The 19,062-nt window shown below is 45.2% G+C and overlaps 1 protein-coding gene across 1 annotated transcript in view; it reads right to left on the bottom strand.

Moving 5' to 3' along the window:
- Positions 1-19,062, bottom strand: part of LOC123780713 (ankyrin repeat and sterile alpha motif domain-containing protein 1B) — a 371,480-nt gene that overhangs the window by 15,797 nt on the left and 336,621 nt on the right. The window contains exon 10 of the mRNA XM_087868839.1: positions 12,473-12,610. Coding sequence (XP_087724965.1) covers positions 12,473-12,610 — 138 coding nt within the window. The remainder of the gene's footprint in view (positions 1-12,472; positions 12,611-19,062) is intronic.

Below are 19,062 nucleotides of genomic sequence, written 5' to 3'. Positions count from 1 at the left end.
TGGCACAACCATTTACTCATCTCTAGTCACTGCCTCCCTTGAGCATAAATTCAAACTCCTTTAACTTTACCTTCACTACTTTACATCTTTCCAATGATGTAACCCCACCTGTCTCTGTTTCTGCCCTTCCTGGCTTACTGGAAAATACCTGCCTTGGCTTCTCCAGCATGAGTCTCTTTCTAGAATCACATTTATTATGGCAATTGGCCTCGAGCATTTTCTACCTTACAAAGACCACCACTGAAAGCGGGTAGCCTGTTTGCAGGCATGCGGGATGATGACTGGGGACAGCATGCTCTAAGCCTCATTTTTCTTAATTTAAAAATGGAGATAATAACATGCAGTAGTGACTTCACTGGACTGATCTGAGAATCACTCACGATTACACTTAACCAACGACAGTTTCAGCGACATTCATTACTTTCTGTGTGCCATATAGCGCAGGACATGCTTCATTCACGTGGACTCTCTCACTGAATCCTAACAACCACCACCTGTAGGGGTTATTAATAACCATGGAGCTGTTATTCCTATTTCACATGTGAGAGAATTCAGCTCAGAATGGTTAAATAACTTGGTCATGAAGCCAGCACCTGGCAGAGCTAGGATTTGAATCCAGGTGTTGGAAGGCCCTGCTCTTGACCACTATAGCTTAGAACTATAGTTAAGATAAATGACTTCTGCAAACTGGTTAAAAAAAAAAAAGCTTAAAAATATTAAATACAGAAGCTCCTGGGTGGAGGGCATCTTGACTAGGGTGAGGGTTCCTACAGGTACATAATTTGCTTGGGTCTCACGCCAGGACCAGTGGAGAGACAGCCTCCAGACAAAGGGTGTCCTCTGTGATTTCCTGTGATCCATCATCACAAGGATTCTCAGCCGGCGGCAGTGCCCCTTCCATGAGGAGGGAAGCCGGGCAACACTCTCTCCAGCAGAGGCTCTTTAGGAGGAAGGCAGGGAATCCCGAGTCAATGGGCACAGCCACCTCAGGGAGAACACCCCAATCTCTAAAGCCCTTCCCTTCTCCCCTAGGGATTCTGTTCTGTGAATTAAGAATTGTTACATTAGAGGAATTTGCAGAGCCATCATATTTTAAGGATAGATCTTAATAGTAATCAAGGGATACAAACTTGTTTTTTTTTTGCAAACTGGGGCTGTGTAGGCAAGCTTGCATTTACTGTGAGTTCAAGGCAGTCAGGACTGCAGTTGACCACCTTGGATACCGACTGAGCGACTTCCATGTATCAGGGCCGAGTCCCTAATGCCTGGCCCGTGCCTGGCCTACAGCAAGTGTCCAGGAATGCTCACTGAATGATGGGGAAAAGGGGAGGCTCATGGAGGTGTCCTTCATTGTCCTGCATCCTAGTCCCTGAGGCTGCACCCAGCACATTGCTCAGTTTGGTGTTAGAAAAAGTGCAGCAGAGATGTGGGCAATCTGTCCTCTAGGAAAAATTCTGGTCACCCAGGTATTTATGTTAACTGATGCATCACTAGGATTCTTTTATGCTTTTTTCCCCTGCTTTATCCTTTTGTGTTTTATTTGAAAAATTAATACTTATCATTTCCATAACCTGATGATCGTTATAATAAAGGAAGAAGTGAATATGTTGAATAGTCAGCTTATAAAGGAAGAACCAGCTCATAAAAATTAGAAATGTTTAAGCACACTGTACAGTAAATAAGCTCTCACCACAAGCACAGAACACTGGCAGGTGGAATCGAAAATGACTATCCCAGTAACTGTAGCCCCAGCCTGCATCCCATCCCTCCTGTGAGGGGTTTCCTTCTCCCTTCCTTGTTGGAAACCTCCAAACAAATTCGGGGAGAGCCCGGTTCTTGACCCTGCTTGCCCCTGGGAATCCACTGTGTCCTTCTTGTCCATCCAGTCTGGGATTCTGTTTGGGGTGTCCCACTGTAGGGGTGCCTTTTGGTTCTGTCCTAGCAATAAGCTTTATCTGCATCATCAAGAGGCCTGGAGGGGCAACTGTGGAGGTGGCCCAGGATGGGACAGGAAACAAAAGCATTCTTTCATTTTTAGAAGAAAAAAAAAAAAGCCCAAGCATTTTTGATAAAGTAGGGGCTTGAACATTTTTTAGGCTGAAGGATTCAGCCTTGCATATTTGCCAGAATATTCATTATAATGTTTTAAATTTTCATAAATAGGGGACTAATTAAATACACTGCATAGATCCACACAGTGGAACACTAGTCAGCCAATTAAAATGAAAATTGAGTCATTTAAAAAAAACTGGTTGAAAGACTAAGTAAAAATACATGGATGTGTACAAACATAGATGGTATCTATGTGCATAGAAAACAGGGATATATATTAAAATGTTGTTAATGGTTATCACTGAGTGTTGAGATTGCGGATGACTTTTCTCTTTGTATTTCTTTGTATGTTTTGAACTTTATTCAAATGAAGATGAATAATTTTAGTCATAAAAAAGAATAAGCTTTTCCATTTTGATAATTAAAAACGAGAAAATATTCTAGCTCAAAAACAGTGTACTTATTCTTTACCCATCACCTTGGGGTTCTAGGTGCCTTTTCATTCTTTGGCAGAGAGGGCTGGAAACTGTTCCAAGCAAAACCCAGGCCCTATTTGCAGGTGTTACTCTGGCTTGCCTCCATGTGCCAGAGGGGCTGGCCATCCATTTGGCCAAGAATCTCATTTAGCCTCCTCAGTTTTCACAGTGGATGTCAATTCTAACATCTGCTCAGCTGAATTTTAGAATACTTAGCTCTTTCTTTAACCTGGAGCCCCAGTACCTCTACCCCAGGTACAGAGCAAAGAGCTGAGCCTTCTGCTGTCCAAGTTCGATCAAGCGCAGCTGAAAACCTGTATGTGGGCGTTGACTTACAGGCACGCACTCAGCCCACTCTCCCAGCTGTGCTGGGTTTTATCCCTGCACCGCGCTGGACCGCCTGTGCCCGGACCGTACTCTGTTTCAGCTCGCAGGGCTGATGAGGCCGTGCTAGCAGCGACTACCACGTGACATTGCTCACTGCGCCCCAGGGACCTGCTCAGTGCCTGATGTGGGTTAGCTCACCCTCACAGTGACACTCCTCATACAGCTACCTTGTAAAGCGAGAATCACCACCCCCAATTTTATGTGCGAGAAGCTCAGCATTAGTGAGTTTGATTAACTTGGCCAAGTTCAAACTGCTAGGAAGGGGCAGAGGCAGGATTCAAACCCAGATCTGACCTCAGATGAGCCAGTATTTCGTGCCACTGGGTTCCTGCCTTCTTGCTTTCGTGAGTCTGCCGGTGTTCCACTGTTACTGAGGCGCCTGAAAGGAAGAGTCTCGTGTTCGGGAGATTCACTGTATGAATGTTAGTAAGATGCTATCGCACAATACTCTGCCACGGAGACCCAGGACAAAAAGTTCTTCCAGAGTACAACTCTGTGGTCTGCATATCGATGTGAAAACTTTCCCCTTGGTGTTGATCTTCCTTTTAGTAGGTCTTGTCCCTAGTTCAGATCTGTGTGTACCTAAATTTCAGATCTATCACACCTATTTATGGAAGCGGCCTTAAAATACTTTACGGAAACAGATACGGTATAAATGGTGTCCATTTCTTCATGTAAACATTTGTTTGAGAGCTCACTTTGTTTAACCTGTTACTGCCAAAATGGCTGACAGGGCACATCATGTGTGGCCTTCTCATCTCCATGGGGAGAGAGGGCCCTGCTGGCCCAGGCTGGGAGGCTGCTGTTTACAAGTAGACCGTTCTGGCCTACCTACTGGCGTTTTCCATTAGCATTAAAAAGACAACTACCACATTTCAGTAAGTGCATTTGAAGGGACATTTTAGTTCCATAGCCCCAGAAAACTACAGGCCCACACCTGGCTGTTCTTTGGCCTCTGGGGCTCAGCAGAGGCTACCCACACCTGAAGAAGATGCAAACACACACAGTCAAGGAACGGGCTGTGTCTGCGCATGGAAGCCCGGATGGGGCAAAGGGGCCAAGGGCATTATGAGGAGCCTCCGGTTTGCTACATCAACGTTGGTGCATCGAGACCATGCCTAGATCACCTGCATGGGCCAGACCCGCCATGGGCTACCCACCTATGGGACCCATCCCCGCCACTGAGATGGCACTGGGACTGGGGGCTGGTCCAGGTGACCTGGAGGTCCCTTTGTACCCTGGGGGATCCAGGACTGTATGATTAGAAGCTGATGCCTCACCTAGCCAACCATGGATTCAGTTTAGAGATGTATGTGAATTGACACCACGTTAAATAGCAGCATATTACGCAAAGGCCAGACTGCCGGGCTCGACAATCTATCAGCCAGTGCCTAGAGATGCGGTGACCAAGGGGCTGGCCTTCATCTCACAGGATGTCCTCGTGGCAACAATCACCCCAGAAACAATTCCAAAAGGCCAAGTATTTTTGTCTATTATAAAATGGCTTTGGCTTTTGGCAAAACACCCTTTTCCCATCTCTCACATCTGGCTGGTGAGTTACTTCTCATCCTTGAAGATTCACCGGGGGCATTCTATCTTCTAGGAGTCCTCTCTTAATCCCCTTTCCTGACCCCGAGGTTCAACCAAGTGTCCCTCCTCAGGCAGCCCTGCAGCACCTTGACATGGCTCTACTTACCGCATGGTATTTACTAGTATTTTCTCTTTATAGGTCCGACCCTCTCAGTTGGTGGGGCTCCTTGAGGGCTCTAGTCTCATCTGACTTTGTGTCTTTAAGGCTTAGGGTACCTTAGGTGCTCAACAAATGTTTGTTGGAAGAACTGAAAAAAGGAAGCTGCTTGGTAGGTCCCTAAGATCAGAGGACTTGCACTTAAGGGTTAGAGAAGGGTGAACATGGACGGCAGAGACAATTCTTGCCGCCTCTCTTCTCTCCCGCAGGTCGACCTGAGTGCACACACGCCAAACCAGTACAGGCAATGCCACAGGGCCTGAAGACAAAGGAAAGTGGTTTTCAATCTGGGTCCTCAGTGGGGTCTCCAGAATTTCTCTCTCGGCTGTATTTTGCTTGTACTTCTTGTTTTTTAAGGCCTCGGGTAAGCTTCATCTACAAGTTGCTTCACCCACGTCTTGAGGCAAAAATAACTCTGAGAATATTCTGAGCATATTCACAGAATTCATTGACATCTCCTTAACTCTACCTATAGTTAGTTCTCTCAAGTACAAGCCAGAAATCAATCTTGATAGATTATATTTGTAGAAATAAATACTGCCCCATCACAGGTCTTACGTTAGGCGTCTGGTCCAGGGCTGACATGTTGGCTGGTCAACGTGCAGATAGCCTCTTTAGGGCTGATTTCAGCTCACTGAAAGAATCATGACGTTAATATTTTCCCCTAACTATAACAGGGGTACATGTAGACAATTTTTAAAATATATAAAGAAGAAAACAGAAAATCACCTATAAAATTCTGCTGGAATATAGCCAATACTGCATTTTGGTTTATTTTCTTTTTACATTCATATATATATATATATATATATATATATATATATATATATATATACACACACACACACATATGTATATATATACACATATACACACAAATACTTTGATATGCTATATAAATATGTATGTGAATTTAAAACAAAATTAGAATCATACTTGGTGTGTGGTTTCAGAAGTTGCTTTTTCACGCAACATTAAATGATGAATGGCTTTTCCTGCTGTTAAATGTTCTTCAAAAACCAGATTTTTAAAGGTGGCAGAGCATCCCGCCATTACCTGCTACAGTTTAACCTCACGCCTCACCCTGAGTACCTGAGTGCGCACTGGCTTAGCACAGACTTAGCAGGGAGTTTGGGCCCTCCTCCCCAAGACAGGACTTGCTTTCTTGTAACGTTCCAGGTTCACCATGGCGGTCACGCACCTGTGCCCCGTGGTCACCCACCTATCCTCATGGAACCACAGCCTAAGTTGGCTGGATAGCAGGCCTCGGGCAGCCATGCTGGAGGACTGGCTTGCCAGGGCAGAAGGGAAACACAGTGATCTTTTCCCTGTTACTTGGCAGGGATTTGGAGAAAGGGTGTCAAAAGAGAGATTTGCTAGGTTTCAACTTCTCACTCTTCAAAAGTCAAAGCTCCCGGTGGAACAGTAACCCCGCCACTAACTTGTGATGCCTTTGAAAAGGGGCACTTCCCAAATTCAAAACCCTTTTTATTTTAACCCTTCTCATTGAAAATCTTTCTCAAATGCACACGTTAATCTCCTTGGCTTAATAAACACAGTAAATATAAATGATTTTTTCTTGCTTATCACAGATGTGTGTCTAATGCCCTGAGCTCACCACTGCAAAGTGAATTAATGAGTTGTCATGCCTCCCAACTTGTCACATGTTCATGCAAACTAAGCGTTCAGCTTCCAGCCCGAGCACGCCTCCTCCGGGAGCCCCAGGCCTGCTAGGTGCTGGCCCAGCTCCAGGATAGCATGGGTGGGATTTTACTGCAACTATTTGTTATGTCCCTACTTCTTCTACTGAACTACGAGCTCCTGGAGAGCAGGGACCTGTGCCTAACTCATAGCAGGCACTCAATAAATGTATTTAAATGGACTTCGATTTTTTTTCCCTCAAAGTGTGGAATACTGCTGCAGCAAACACATGCTGTATATGAAAACCTGGGACATAAATCCTCATACAGGTTCTGATGACAAGAAGAACACAAACACCACGGCAACGGCTACTACTCCCTCTCCTGTCCCCAGCAGCTGAGAATGACTGAACGCCCTGGGCTGGAAATGGACACGTAGTAGCTCATTTAATTCTTAGCATAGCTGTAAGTGCGGAGCACTGTCGTCCACCTCTGTTTGCAGATGAGGAAACTGAGGATTCGTTCTTGGCCAAACTGTAAAGCTAAGAGGTGCTGACCTGATTCTGAAGGCCACACCTCTAAACATGACATGCGACTTTTAGTCATTCAGGAGGAGGCTATATTATATGAACACATGTACAAAGGCGGCCAATCTGTGAAAAAAAAAATGCCAGAAGGTCTTTTGCTCTAACTTCACAAAAAATGGGATTGATTTAAGGCACTAATAACACCCATCCCTCCCTCACCCACAAAAAATAGGGATGAGAGAGAAAAAAAAAAGAGTATTATTCCTTGAATATCCACCCACCTTTGACTTTGTGACTTGGTTAATTCTCAATGATTTATGCCAATGGAGTTGAAAGATAAAGACAAATGCACCCTGACAGTGTTAATTTATTCCTTTTCTCGGTGAGGGAACAGGTGGTGGTGTATAAGAACCACTGGGCTTTTCTCTCATCTATGGAACATAAGAACTAGGATGATCGGTAGGGGAAGAAAGGGATAAAGAAAGGGGGGGTAATCAGAAGGGGGAATGAAGCATGAGAGACTATGGACTATGAGAAACAAACTGAGGGCTTCAGAGGGGAGGGGGGTGGGGGAATGGGATAGACCGGTGATGGGTAGTAAGGAGGGCACATATTGCATGGTGCACTGGGTGTTATACGCAACTAATGAATCATCGAGCCTTACATCGGAAACCGGGGATGTACTGTATGGTGACTAACATAATATAATAAAAAATCATTAAAAAAAAAAAAAAAAGAACCACTGGGCTGCCAATGCGCCATTTTTAAATTCAACTAGAGCCCCTCGCTGCTCTTGGGAGCAGGATTCTTCCTGACACTGACTTGCTGAGGAGTTTCGCCGGCCAGGGGACGGCCTGGGTTTTGCTGTCGGTTGCTATTACACACGGCAGACAAGCCAGGGGAGGTGTTACAGTTCCATCCGAAGGGCTCTATGCACTTTCACATTTTCTTCTATTGCCATGTACTTTCACAGTCTCACGGTCAAAGAGGTGGAGGGTGACTCTCGGTGGAGAAAATGAGAAAGAACGAAAGCTACCACGGAGCTGCACGTACAGTATTAATTTAGCCGTCAGAGGCCAGCTGGCGTCAACAACAACAGCAACCGTTTTCTTGCACCAAGTTCCCACTTTGTCCGACAACCTCTGCGACGTCAGTCATAAATACGTCTCATCGGGGACTTGGAGCTACCCCACATTCTACCGTTTGCAAACGGGTACTACGGGTGAAGGGCGTCAAAAGGTACAAACTCGCGGTTACGAGTTCTGGGGGTGTCATGGGTAGCGCGGTGCTACAGTTCTCAACACCATCCTGTGTATTTGAAAGTTGCTAAGAGAGTAGATCTGAAAGTTCTCATCACAAGGGAAAAAACTAACTGCGAGGTTGCCGGATAGGAGCTAGAGCTGTTCTAGTGGTCACTGCACAATATACACATAAATCATGATGTGGGGTACCAAACACGCATACACAGTCATCTGCCAATTGCATCTCACTGCAAGTGGGAAAGAGAGGGGGGCTCGGGAATTTTACTTTCGTTAAACAGATGAGAAAGCCAAGCCAGAACCTCCTAGCAGAGGCAAAGTCAGAAGCTGGCGTAGGTCCCGTTGGTCAGGACGGTGCGGCTGACTCTACCGTCCTTTTCCCTCTGTGCTTTGGCTTGCTGGTCCGTGCTGACGGCAGAGTACTATCAGCTGCTATCACACAGTCCACCAAACATGTCTGCCTGCGTGCCGTCATTTCTGCTTCTCCAGCTTAGTTCCTCTCGTGGCCCACATTCAGCCAAGAAAGCACAGGAAAGCGGGAGCTTCGTCTCCCACATCCACCACCCACTGGCGTCATGACTTCGACATTCCCTGCATATTCCTGAGCCAGCCTGAGCCACACCGCGTGCTGCACACCGAAGATTACAGAACTCGGGAGTCGCACGTAAGAGAAAAAGGAGCATGGTTAAAAATATCAGACTGCAAACATATTCTTTAAAGAGAAATGAGAATTAGCAAGGGTCTAGCAACAGTCATGGCTTTTAATGCTATTTTAAAAAAAACTTTCATATTTTATAACTACTCAGTAAGGTCCTTTCTTGATTTTTGCAGTAAATCTGGTAGTCCCACAGAGCATGCATTAAAATCTTTCTGACCTACCTACCTCATTCTATTACTTAGAAATCTAGATTGAGTGAACAGTATACAGAATATGACAGGTTCCAAGTTACCTTGGTTATATCTGTTTCTTACTCATAGTGTCCTTCTAAGGATGATCACTGCAGCTTTGGGATCTGGTGGCCAATGAAACACTCATCCCCCTCCCTGTACCCCCCGCCTTGGCAATTCTCTCTGCATGGTATTCCCCTTCGGCCATCTGAGATCATGACACATCCTTCTTTTCTACCCAGTCCTACAGCTGCCTCTTCCCCTAAGTTTTCACTGCCTGGAAGGTGGGATTTGGGAAGACGCCTGTTCTGCAGTGGATGAGAGGTTTTCTCACTGTCATGACAGTGAGAGTCTAGAATGCAAGGAGGTCAGGTGCTTGCCAGTAGGTACATACCAGCTTTTCTCATGGGAACCTGCCCCCTAATTCTGCGTTTGCTCCAGTCTTTTTATTTTCACCTACCTGTCATCTAAAACTGAAACTATCACAAGCTGAATTTAGGATAGATTCTAAGTAATGGAAACAGGCTTAGAGATCCTAAAGTATAACATTTGCTAAAGTATGTTCTGTAGAATGCCACCCCTGCAAGGTGCTCTCCGAAAAAAGCTCAACAGCCAGATGAACTCGGGAGACATGGCGCACTCCACCCCCTCCCAGCATCTGAGCATATTAAAGCCTTGGTAACGTCCCTTAGTAAGTGAACTATGTTCAACTCACATGGTAGATCTGTGGGGGGACTTGGGCCTCCTTTCCCAGACCACAGGACTTCTGTGGGAAAAATACTCTGAATTTCAAATCTAACTCTCCATAAACTGGAAGTGTTCTAGACATCACCGACTTTTCTCACTGACAGCAGATAATCATAAAAACATTTTTTGACCTGTAAAAGCTTTACAGGGTCAAAGCAGCAATAACTTTGCAATAAAAAAATGTATATGTATGCATACATATCAGCTAAAAGATAAAATGTATACTTAAGGCATTCTTATTTCTTCTTCTTTTTTTTTTTTTTGCCATTTGGGCAAGCCTAGGAGAGTGACTCATATCAAAAAAATTTTAAGGCTTCCAGACTGGACTGAATATTGAACTGTGCTATATAAAGATACAGAATCCATGCTCAAAAAGGCTTTTTTTTTTTTTTTTTTTTTTTTTAGTGCAAGCCAAGCTTGTTGCATCTCAAAATTGCTCAAAGGCCCAGGTCAAGGCTGGTGGTCTTTGTTACTATTTTTGAAGTTAGACAAACTGTGTTCACCTAGAGAGGATTAAAATGGTGGATTTGTGGTATATGATGAAAATCCCTTGGAGCTGATACCAGAATCCTAAGCCCGTGAAGGTCTACCGTAAATCGAACACCTGGGTGAAAAGATAAAAGATGAGGCAATTCTCTACATGCTTCCAAATGTATCGGGGACATCATGTCAATCCTAAAACTAAACAGTTGACTATTTCCCCCCCATTTCGCCTCGGTATTCTGACACCACACATACACTGCCAAAAACTCAAGGGGGCCGATGGCTCATAGGAATCATTTTTAGTTTGAATATAGGACAATGTTTGGGGTGTGATCACAAAGGCCAATTATATATTACTTTAAAAACCAATTTAGAAAGAGATGCCGCAGTAGTCAAGGAAAGTCTGGGATTCATCCTGAAGGCCATCACGATATTAAGGCTGACATGCCGTGCGAACATTGCATGGAGGCAATAGACCGTTCTAAGGCCTGCAGAGTCAATTATTTTCTTTCTCTTGTTTCTATTTTATTTATTTATTTATTGCTTCTATTTTTTTTTCAGTCCTTTTACAAGAGCAGTGGGAAAACTCTGGATCATAAACATGCTTGTGGCAGATCTATTTTATGTCTTTTAGCAGAAAGGGGACCGGGCTGTCGATTGTGATGTCGGTAGGCAAGGAGAGGGAAGAGGTGGGAAAGGAGCTAACATCGAACACCTGTTATTTATGACGCAGTCTCCATATGTTCCTTCATTTCGATCCTGATGAAAACCCGTGAGGTACACATCCCTGCACCTGGTTTATAGACAAAGGAACTCAAGACTCAGAAAAGTCCTGCAACTTGTCTACGACCAGGGCGCAGGAAGCAGAGCTGGGCTGTGAACTCTGATCTGCCTGTTCTTTCTCTGACACTAATCCAGGTGCCACAGTGAAAGGTGTTTCACACAAACCAAAATATGCGTGGAGAGAATGGAATTTTGCTGTTTACAGAAACAACGGCATTTCACAAGAACGGTGAGTTGTGTTTAAGGCACCAGAAACCTAATGCGGAAATGACTTGAATCAACACCATCGATCTCATGCAAACAGACACAGCCAGATACTCAGAGCAGCCTTCAAGGGCTTTGCTTTGTAGTTCTTACTCTTACCACGTACCACTTTTATATTGTTTTTCACATACCTCCCAAAATAGAAGGGATTTTTTTTTTTTAAAGACACATGAACATTCTTTCCTGTTTTCATTCTCCAAAAACTGAAAGAGATGAGCCCCTGCAGCATGACACAAATGCTCTGGGCGTGAGCTGATGTGCCTTAGAACGGTGTGTATTTTGGATTATGGGTCTTTGGTGCTTGGGCGTTCGCCAGAGCTGACAAAGCCTGCTCCAAGAAGTTTCACCCAGGACACTGAACTGTGCGCTGGCTTTCCAAGAATACGTAATACTGCACTTACTGTGCAGTTCTTTAAATATGTATATGTCAAACACACTGGACAGAGCAGTACTGCCAAATTAAAGGGACATTTTAGAATTCTTCTGATTACAAATTATTTCATGGTTGCAGCCATACTTGCCCTATCAGTTTCAAATACAGAATGCCCAATATACTGTAGTAGAGAGAGCCTCAAGAATTTGTACCACATCGAGGGTATCTATCTACCTACCTTCAAGGAACACTTGTTCTCTAGAATTGCTTTCATTTCTCAAGTTTGTAATAAAGGGCTAATATTTAGACTAATGACAAACAGGACTGTGAGTGTTGTAATACTGTAAGTATGTCGTTACAAGACTAACTTCTGAATAAGCAAACAGATCAAGCCTTGGTGTTCCCAATTATTATTCGTAGGTGTCTAATTCGTTTGACTACTTTTCAATATAGGAGGCCGCAAATAACATATGGGGCACTGAAATCATTTTCCTTCCCAACAATCCTAGACGACTATACCCTACTATTTTAGAAGTGGCCACCAGAAAAACCAAGAGGCATTACTATACTTTGGTACCAAAGAAAGAAAGGGATGTGTCAAATCTGAAAAGTGAAGTTAGTAGTGGAGCAATAGAAGTTTGGATACCAAGTAGAAGCGGAGTTCTAAATTTAATGGATGAGTGACAAGATAGAAAAAGCTCAGAAAAACCGAGTCTGCAAAATACCTTACGTTAGGCATACCTTAACACTTGATAAAAAGCCAAGTTTCTTTACTGCAAGTTGAGCTTTCAACAAACTGCAGGTACATTTGGGTCAATATTTAATTCGTCCAAAGACAGTACTCACCACATCAAAGGCAGTAAACACGTGACAGTAGTGGTGATTGGACTTCAAATCTTTTGTGATATAAGCAAATGTTGAGAGGTCTTCCGGGTCCTGCGCAGCACAGGAGATATTACGAATTTCATGCTCAGCAATTATGTTCTGGAATAAATGAAATAAATGACTATTGTTTTCCTTTGCAAACCAGCATATTTTAGAACCAAGGCAAATGACTTGGAATCAGTTGGCTTTCCCCTTTCTAGAATGTTCTAGACCAGCAACATTCAAAGTGATCCAACACACTATCTGTGGGCAAATGTATACCAGGTCTGGAAGGAATGTTTTCATTTAATTAAAAACAACCGAATGTGGTCATATCCTGCAGCAGTGGTTCTCACCAGGTGCTGTGAGCAGAAGCACTCTGGGTGGCAGACACGCTTTAAAAAAATAGAAGTTACTAAGCATTTTATGGTTTTCATTCCCCATATACACCTACCAGTAGGCAGGGCTGCCTTCTGCTAATAATGTCTGGAAAGGATCACCTGCCACATTCTGCATGCTGGGAGAAACTCTGTCCCAAAGAGCTCTTTATTTTTATTTTATTTATTTTTTTAATAATTTTTATTTTGTTATATTAGTTACCATACAGTACATTCCCAGTTTTTGATGCAATGTTCCGTGATTCATTAGTTGTGTATAACACCCAGTGCACCATGCAATATGTGCCCTCCTTAATACCCATCACCAGCCTAGCCCAGTCCCCCACCTCTCTCCCCTCTGAAGCCCTCAGTTTGTTTCCCAGAGTCCACAGTCTCTCATGGTTCATTCCCCCTTCTGTTTACCCCCCTTCATTCTTCCCTTCCTCCTTCTACCTACTTTAAACCCTTCCCCATCTTGCTGCTTACTGTCCTGTGCTCTGCCCCTATTGCCCTGAAGCAAAGGCAGATAGAGAAGGAAGTGGGCAGGTTGAAGCATCAAGGTGCTCTCTCTTTAAAACATTTTTTTAAAGGATAGTTGACACTTCATGTGACATTAGTTTCAGGTGTGCAATACAGTGATTCAACTTCTCTATATGTTACGCTAGGCTCACCACAAGCGTAGCTGCCATCTGTCACCATGGAATGCTATTGTGGTATCACTGACTACATTCCCTGTGCTGTGCCTTTTATTCCCATGACCTACTCATTCCATAACTGGAAGTCTGTATCTTCCACTCCCCTGCATCCATTTTGCCCATCCTCTTACCTCCTTCTGACAACCCTCAGTTTGTTCTCTGTATTTATAGGTCTGATTCTGCTTTTTGTTTATTTATTAATTTTTTAAGTTCCACATGAGTGAAATCCTACGGCATTTGTCTTTTTTGATCTTACTTCACTTAGCATAATACCCTCTAGGTCCCTCTGCGTTGCTGTAAATGACAAGATCTCATCCTTTTTATGGCTGTGTAACATTCCATTGTAGATGAATGCCCCCCCACGCCCCTTCCTTATCCATTCACCTACTGATAGAGGCTTAGGCTGCTTCCATACCTTGGCTACTGTAAATAATGCTACTGTAAACATAGGGGTGCATAGAGCCCTTTGAATTAGTGCTTTTCTTTGGCTAAATAGTAGTGGAATTACTGGATCAAATGGTAGTTCTGTTTTTAATTTTCTGAGGAACCTCCATACTGTTTCCCACAGTGGCTGCACCGGTTTGCATCCCCACCGACAGTGCGAGGTGCTCTCTCTTGAAGAGTCCGTAGAGGCGGGGGTGGAGAGGTGGTATGAGCCGAACAACCGCACTGCATCATTCAGGTCTTGGATGTCCGGCCGAATGCCGGGCCCCGTGGACGACCACCTCACGAACTACGCCGACCGTGTAGAACTATGAGTGGGTGCTGCGGCTGTCATTCTCATCTTACAGGTGGGGAAAACGGTACTCTAAGGGCCTTATGCAGGGCAGGTGGCAGAGGCGGGACTAAAATGTAAGGCTGTCTGATGATGGATCTCAGGCTCTTTCATACACTGCAGGGCCTCTCATCTCCACCGCCCTCTCCCTGGTTTAACAATTTCATTTTCTTCCCTCTAGCATTTCTTCATGCCATCTCCTTGCCAGCCCCCTCATCCCAACGTGCCTCTAAGAGTAACTGGTGGGAGGTAAGTGAAGAAAGGTTTAAGTACCAATATTCTGAAGCACAAAATAACCAAGGAGCATCGTGTTGGCTGCAAACCCTGCTAGAAATTTCTTTGGATACACAGATGTTTAAAAAAAAAAAAAATCACATAATTGTGCAATCCTTTTTTATCTTATAGTACCCCCCTTTATGGTTTTTTTTGTAGTTGTCAGAGATCTAAAACCTTCAATACGTTAGTTATGCTAATTGCTTTTTAATTGCACAGTCTTAAATAACCTGTTGGCCATAAAATGTTCCACGTATACCCATCAATGCCTAAAAACGCTTACAAAATGTCCTTCCCTGCCAGCACCCCCAGCAAGCACTTCATGTCCCTCGCTCTACTGAGCTGTGTGGTTGGGAAGCAATTACAGAATTAACACATAAAAGAAAATTAAATTAAGACGTTCTTCACTGTGGCCTGTATATTGACGCTACGTGCAGCGCTGTCAAAAATAACCCAATTTGAAATTGGAATCCCATAAACAAATAACATTCTATTGCAAGATACAGTTTCAAAATAGAAGGTCATGATCTTCTTCTGGCATTCAGATAGCATTTCTTCAAGTAGAAAACTAAATAAGGAACTAGTGGGTCTTAAAATGAATTTAAGAATCTACAGTCTTACAGGGATGATGTTAGCAAGTGCTGAGAGCTTCTGCCGTCATCTTAATTGGGGGCTGCCATTACCTCAGGGAGTGTGGATCTGGTGTCACCTACCCAAGATCCACTGTCACCAGAAATAGAGCATTGGCTCCAGTTTTGTTTTGTTTTGTTTTGTTTTTTAACTCAACTGGCATTTTGTGTTCCTGAGATCTTTTACTAGCATACGATAGATTGGAAGATCAACTTCTTGGGAAAGTATTACAGTGAAAAAATGCCCTGTGATTTTTATTACGCTGAAGTCCCTGAATCTTGCCAATTCACAAGATGTCACTTCTCAACGATCTTCAATGGCGTGTGATAGCATCATGGCCCTGGGCAAAACTATAAAGTTGGTAAAGTGTATCTTTGGAAATCTCTATTATGGACTACATGTCTATGTCCTCCCCAAATTCATATCTTGTAATCTTAGGAATCCTGAAATCCTAAGCCCTGATGTGATAGTATTTGGAGGCAGTGCTTTTGGGAGGTGATTTGCTCCTGAGGGTGGGGCCCTCCTGATGGAATTAGTGCCCTTACAAGAGAAGGGAGACCTAGCTAGCTCTCTCTGCCATGTGAGGACACAACAGGAAGATGCCATCTATGAGCTAGGGAATGGGCTCTCAGCAGACACTGAATCTGCTGGTGACTTGATCTTGGACTTCCCAGCCTCCAGAACTGTGAGAAATATTGCTTGTTATTTAAGCCACCCAGTCTGGTAATGTGTAATAGCAGCCCAAATGGACTAAGACATTCTTCCTGTCTTTCTTGCCTTTCCCCCAATTTTATGTAACCTACTTCTCTATTCCCCAGGAGCCCAGGGCTGTCCTTTAGCTGCCCACCAAGGACTGCCCTCCTCTGTGTTGCTCCATGTTTCCAAATCAGCCTCCTCTCCCACTACTGAAAAATTATTCCTCTGTTGCCGTGGTCTAGAGGGAGGGCAGGCTAACAAACGTACTCTACCTTCAGTTAATAACTGATGTTTCATCACCCTAACTGGCCCTTTGAAAATGTGCTGGTAAGTGAATTCACATGGACAGCCTAGGTGGGGAGGTATTCTTGAACAGAGCTTCCTGAGCTATCTGTGGGGCTGGAATGTGGTGAAGCCCGGAGACCTCATTGTTGAAACGCTGCCATCACTCTGCACTGTCTACACAAGAGTGAGGCCAGCTCTCCGTGCGGAAGGTGCGTCCGAGACCAAGGACACTATAGCCGGAGACTGGATGGTTGGTTTCCTCCTCGGGGAAGATGTCAAGGAGGGACCGTTCTTTCCACCTCTGGCCACGCAGCAGGTGGTGGCTTCTCCATCACTGAACAGTGGAGTCAACAGAAGGTTCAGGTGATGCATCTCCATTTAAAATGGACTCCTCTTCTGTTGCTCGGCCTCCGTATCTAAGCATGTTCTAAAAGGCTCAAAAAGGCTTTTAGAAGCCTCAAAACAAAGAGTGAGGAGGGGCTCACGCTGCCCCTTCTTTGGGATGGAAAGTCTGTCCCTCTGCAACAGGGACAGACTGTTTTTCTTGTCTGTTGCCTTCATCATGTTGAAAAACAGCTAAAAGGGTGCCTGGCTGGTGGGTGCAGCACAGAAGGGTTTGGTCCAGCCAGTGAACAGACAGGTTCTCAGAAGGGTGTGTGATATGTGGTGGTGGGGCCTAGGAGCCAGCCTCTCCCCGTTTCCCTCACCCCTGGCTCTGCCAGGCAGGACCCTTCTGAGTCTCCTCCTCAGGCCAGACCTTCTCTAGGAGAACACAGTGCCCCTTGGGAGAAAGTGTCCGAAACAGAGGCAGCACCTCAGCCCAGGGCTGCCTAGGGGTGACCCGCAGAAAGGCTGACGCAAATGAGAAGAGCACACATGCTTAGTGGGCTCTTCATCTGACTCTGAGCTTTTCAGAAGGGGAAGTATGTGCTACAGGAAAAAAAAAAAATAGAAGCACTCGTTTAAACAAATGTTCTGAATTATTTTGTGCTTAAAAAACAGCATAAGCCCTGTTTGAAGCTGGCATTCAAAAAGCAAACAAACAAAAACCAAATCCCAGCACTGCACTGTTCCTAATTTAGCTGGATGAGAAGGCTGAGGAGGGGGTCAGGGCGGGAAGGCAAAACGCAACCCGCTCTCAGCCAAGTGCTGGATGTGGGGACTGCATGAGCTCTTGCAAGACCCCGTCGGTCTGAAGACGGGTCCGTAGCCAAGCTGTCAGAGAGCTCTGCGCCGAATGCCTCGCTGGAGTTCTCTCCGGGCTGTGGGTCTGCGGAGAGTTGATGGGCTTTACCTGCAGCAGCTGAGGACTAGGTCTATTCCAAGTTCCATTTTCAATTCAAGACTATTTTCTGCTCTTCCTTCTTATATCAGGATTAGTGGTTGGATTTGTTTCCTAAGTTTCTAGGCAATATGTTTACAAGTTTCTGTCTAGGCACCTAGCCCTTCCCCACAGAGCGGCCGAAGTCACGCACTTAGAGTAAAAGGAAAGAAGTGCTTTGCCGGAGGGCTCATCTTTCCCGGTCTAACGAGGGTCACAGAAATGTAGAACAGCACACTGCAAACTAACGGGTAGACAGTGGCCGTGGAGGGACAGCAGACGTGTGCGGAGGTCAGGGGAAGGTTCAGCCGGTCCCCCTGACCAGCTGCCTGTAGGGCTGCAGGGCCGTCACTCAGCAGAGGCCTGAGGCCGGGCCACAGAGCCGGGCGGCCTATGAAGGTGCGCGGACGCGGCTGGGCTCTAGCTGTCTGAGCACAGCTCCCTTCCCAACACGGCCCGAGAAGGGCCTCCAACAATACATCCTCGAGCCCTTTCGGAACCAGTCCCTCGGCTCCGGCTGGTGCCGGTGCTTCTCAGGCTTTTGCTGTCAAATCCCACCAGGGCGGCCTGACACTCTTTCTTCCTTCTGCTGTTCTAATCCAATCTCCCTGCCTTGCTTCCCACACACCAACGGCCAGACTGTGGCCCTGAGTCACCCACTCTCTCCCTACCCACTGTTCGATCAGGCTAGATTGGCCGCACAGCAGGACACTGGGATGGGGACACTGTACGGTTGTCAGTGTGGAAGTCAATGTCCCCAGATTCCTGAAAAAGCCACCAGGCACATGTTGTCAGAGGGAGGCTGGTTTGCCTGCCACCCACATATGCACTTTGCCTTTGCTCTAGATTCTGCAAATACGCGGAGGACCACACTGCAAGAACCTGAAAGATCTGCTGTCCTCCTTTAGTGTTTTTATTCACACAGGCTTATCTTTTGTGTCTTTCTCAGTGCTCACACTTCCACAGAACAGTCGTGGGTGAGCAGGCATTTCTGGATAACTCGTCTACTTACTGGCGACTGAAGCGGAAGCGTCTCAAGGTATGGGAGGGTCAGGGTCTAGAGCCCCTGATATGTCCGCAAGCCAAATGCAGCAGGACTGGCAGAGCTCCCCCCCCCTGCTCGTGGAGAGTGGATTCGAGCGGATGTTAATAATACAGACGCATCCAGTCACACCACGAGCTTCACGGAATGACAGCCTTAAGACTGGGAACTTTCAGGGCGAATACCACTTGTTGAGAAACTGTCAGAACCCAAGACGGCTGGGGTTGTTCGTCTAAGGGAGTGTCAGACTCTTACACTAGAAATATCTTGCTGTTCATGGTTTTCAGATGCAAATGGAGAGAGAGTTGCTTCAGTTCAGGGAAAACACCCAAATGCCAAGGCCTTTCTTGAACCTTAGAAACTGTGACAGCAATGGTGTTGTCAAGGAGCGATCCATAAAGTTCTGAAACTTTAAAAACCAACTGACAATAATTTAAGGATAAAGAAAGTTTGTGCACCAGTAACTAAAAGTGGCTTC

The sequence above is a fragment of the Ursus americanus genome, chromosome 17 (assembly GCF_024610735.1).
Source record: "Ursus americanus isolate L20-20 chromosome 17, mUrsAme1.1.p, whole genome shotgun sequence".
Classification (NCBI taxonomy): domain Eukaryota; kingdom Metazoa; phylum Chordata; class Mammalia; order Carnivora; family Ursidae; genus Ursus; species Ursus americanus.
The sequence above is the reverse complement of the archived record's forward strand: the minus strand, read 5'-3'. Positions and strand labels throughout refer to the sequence as shown.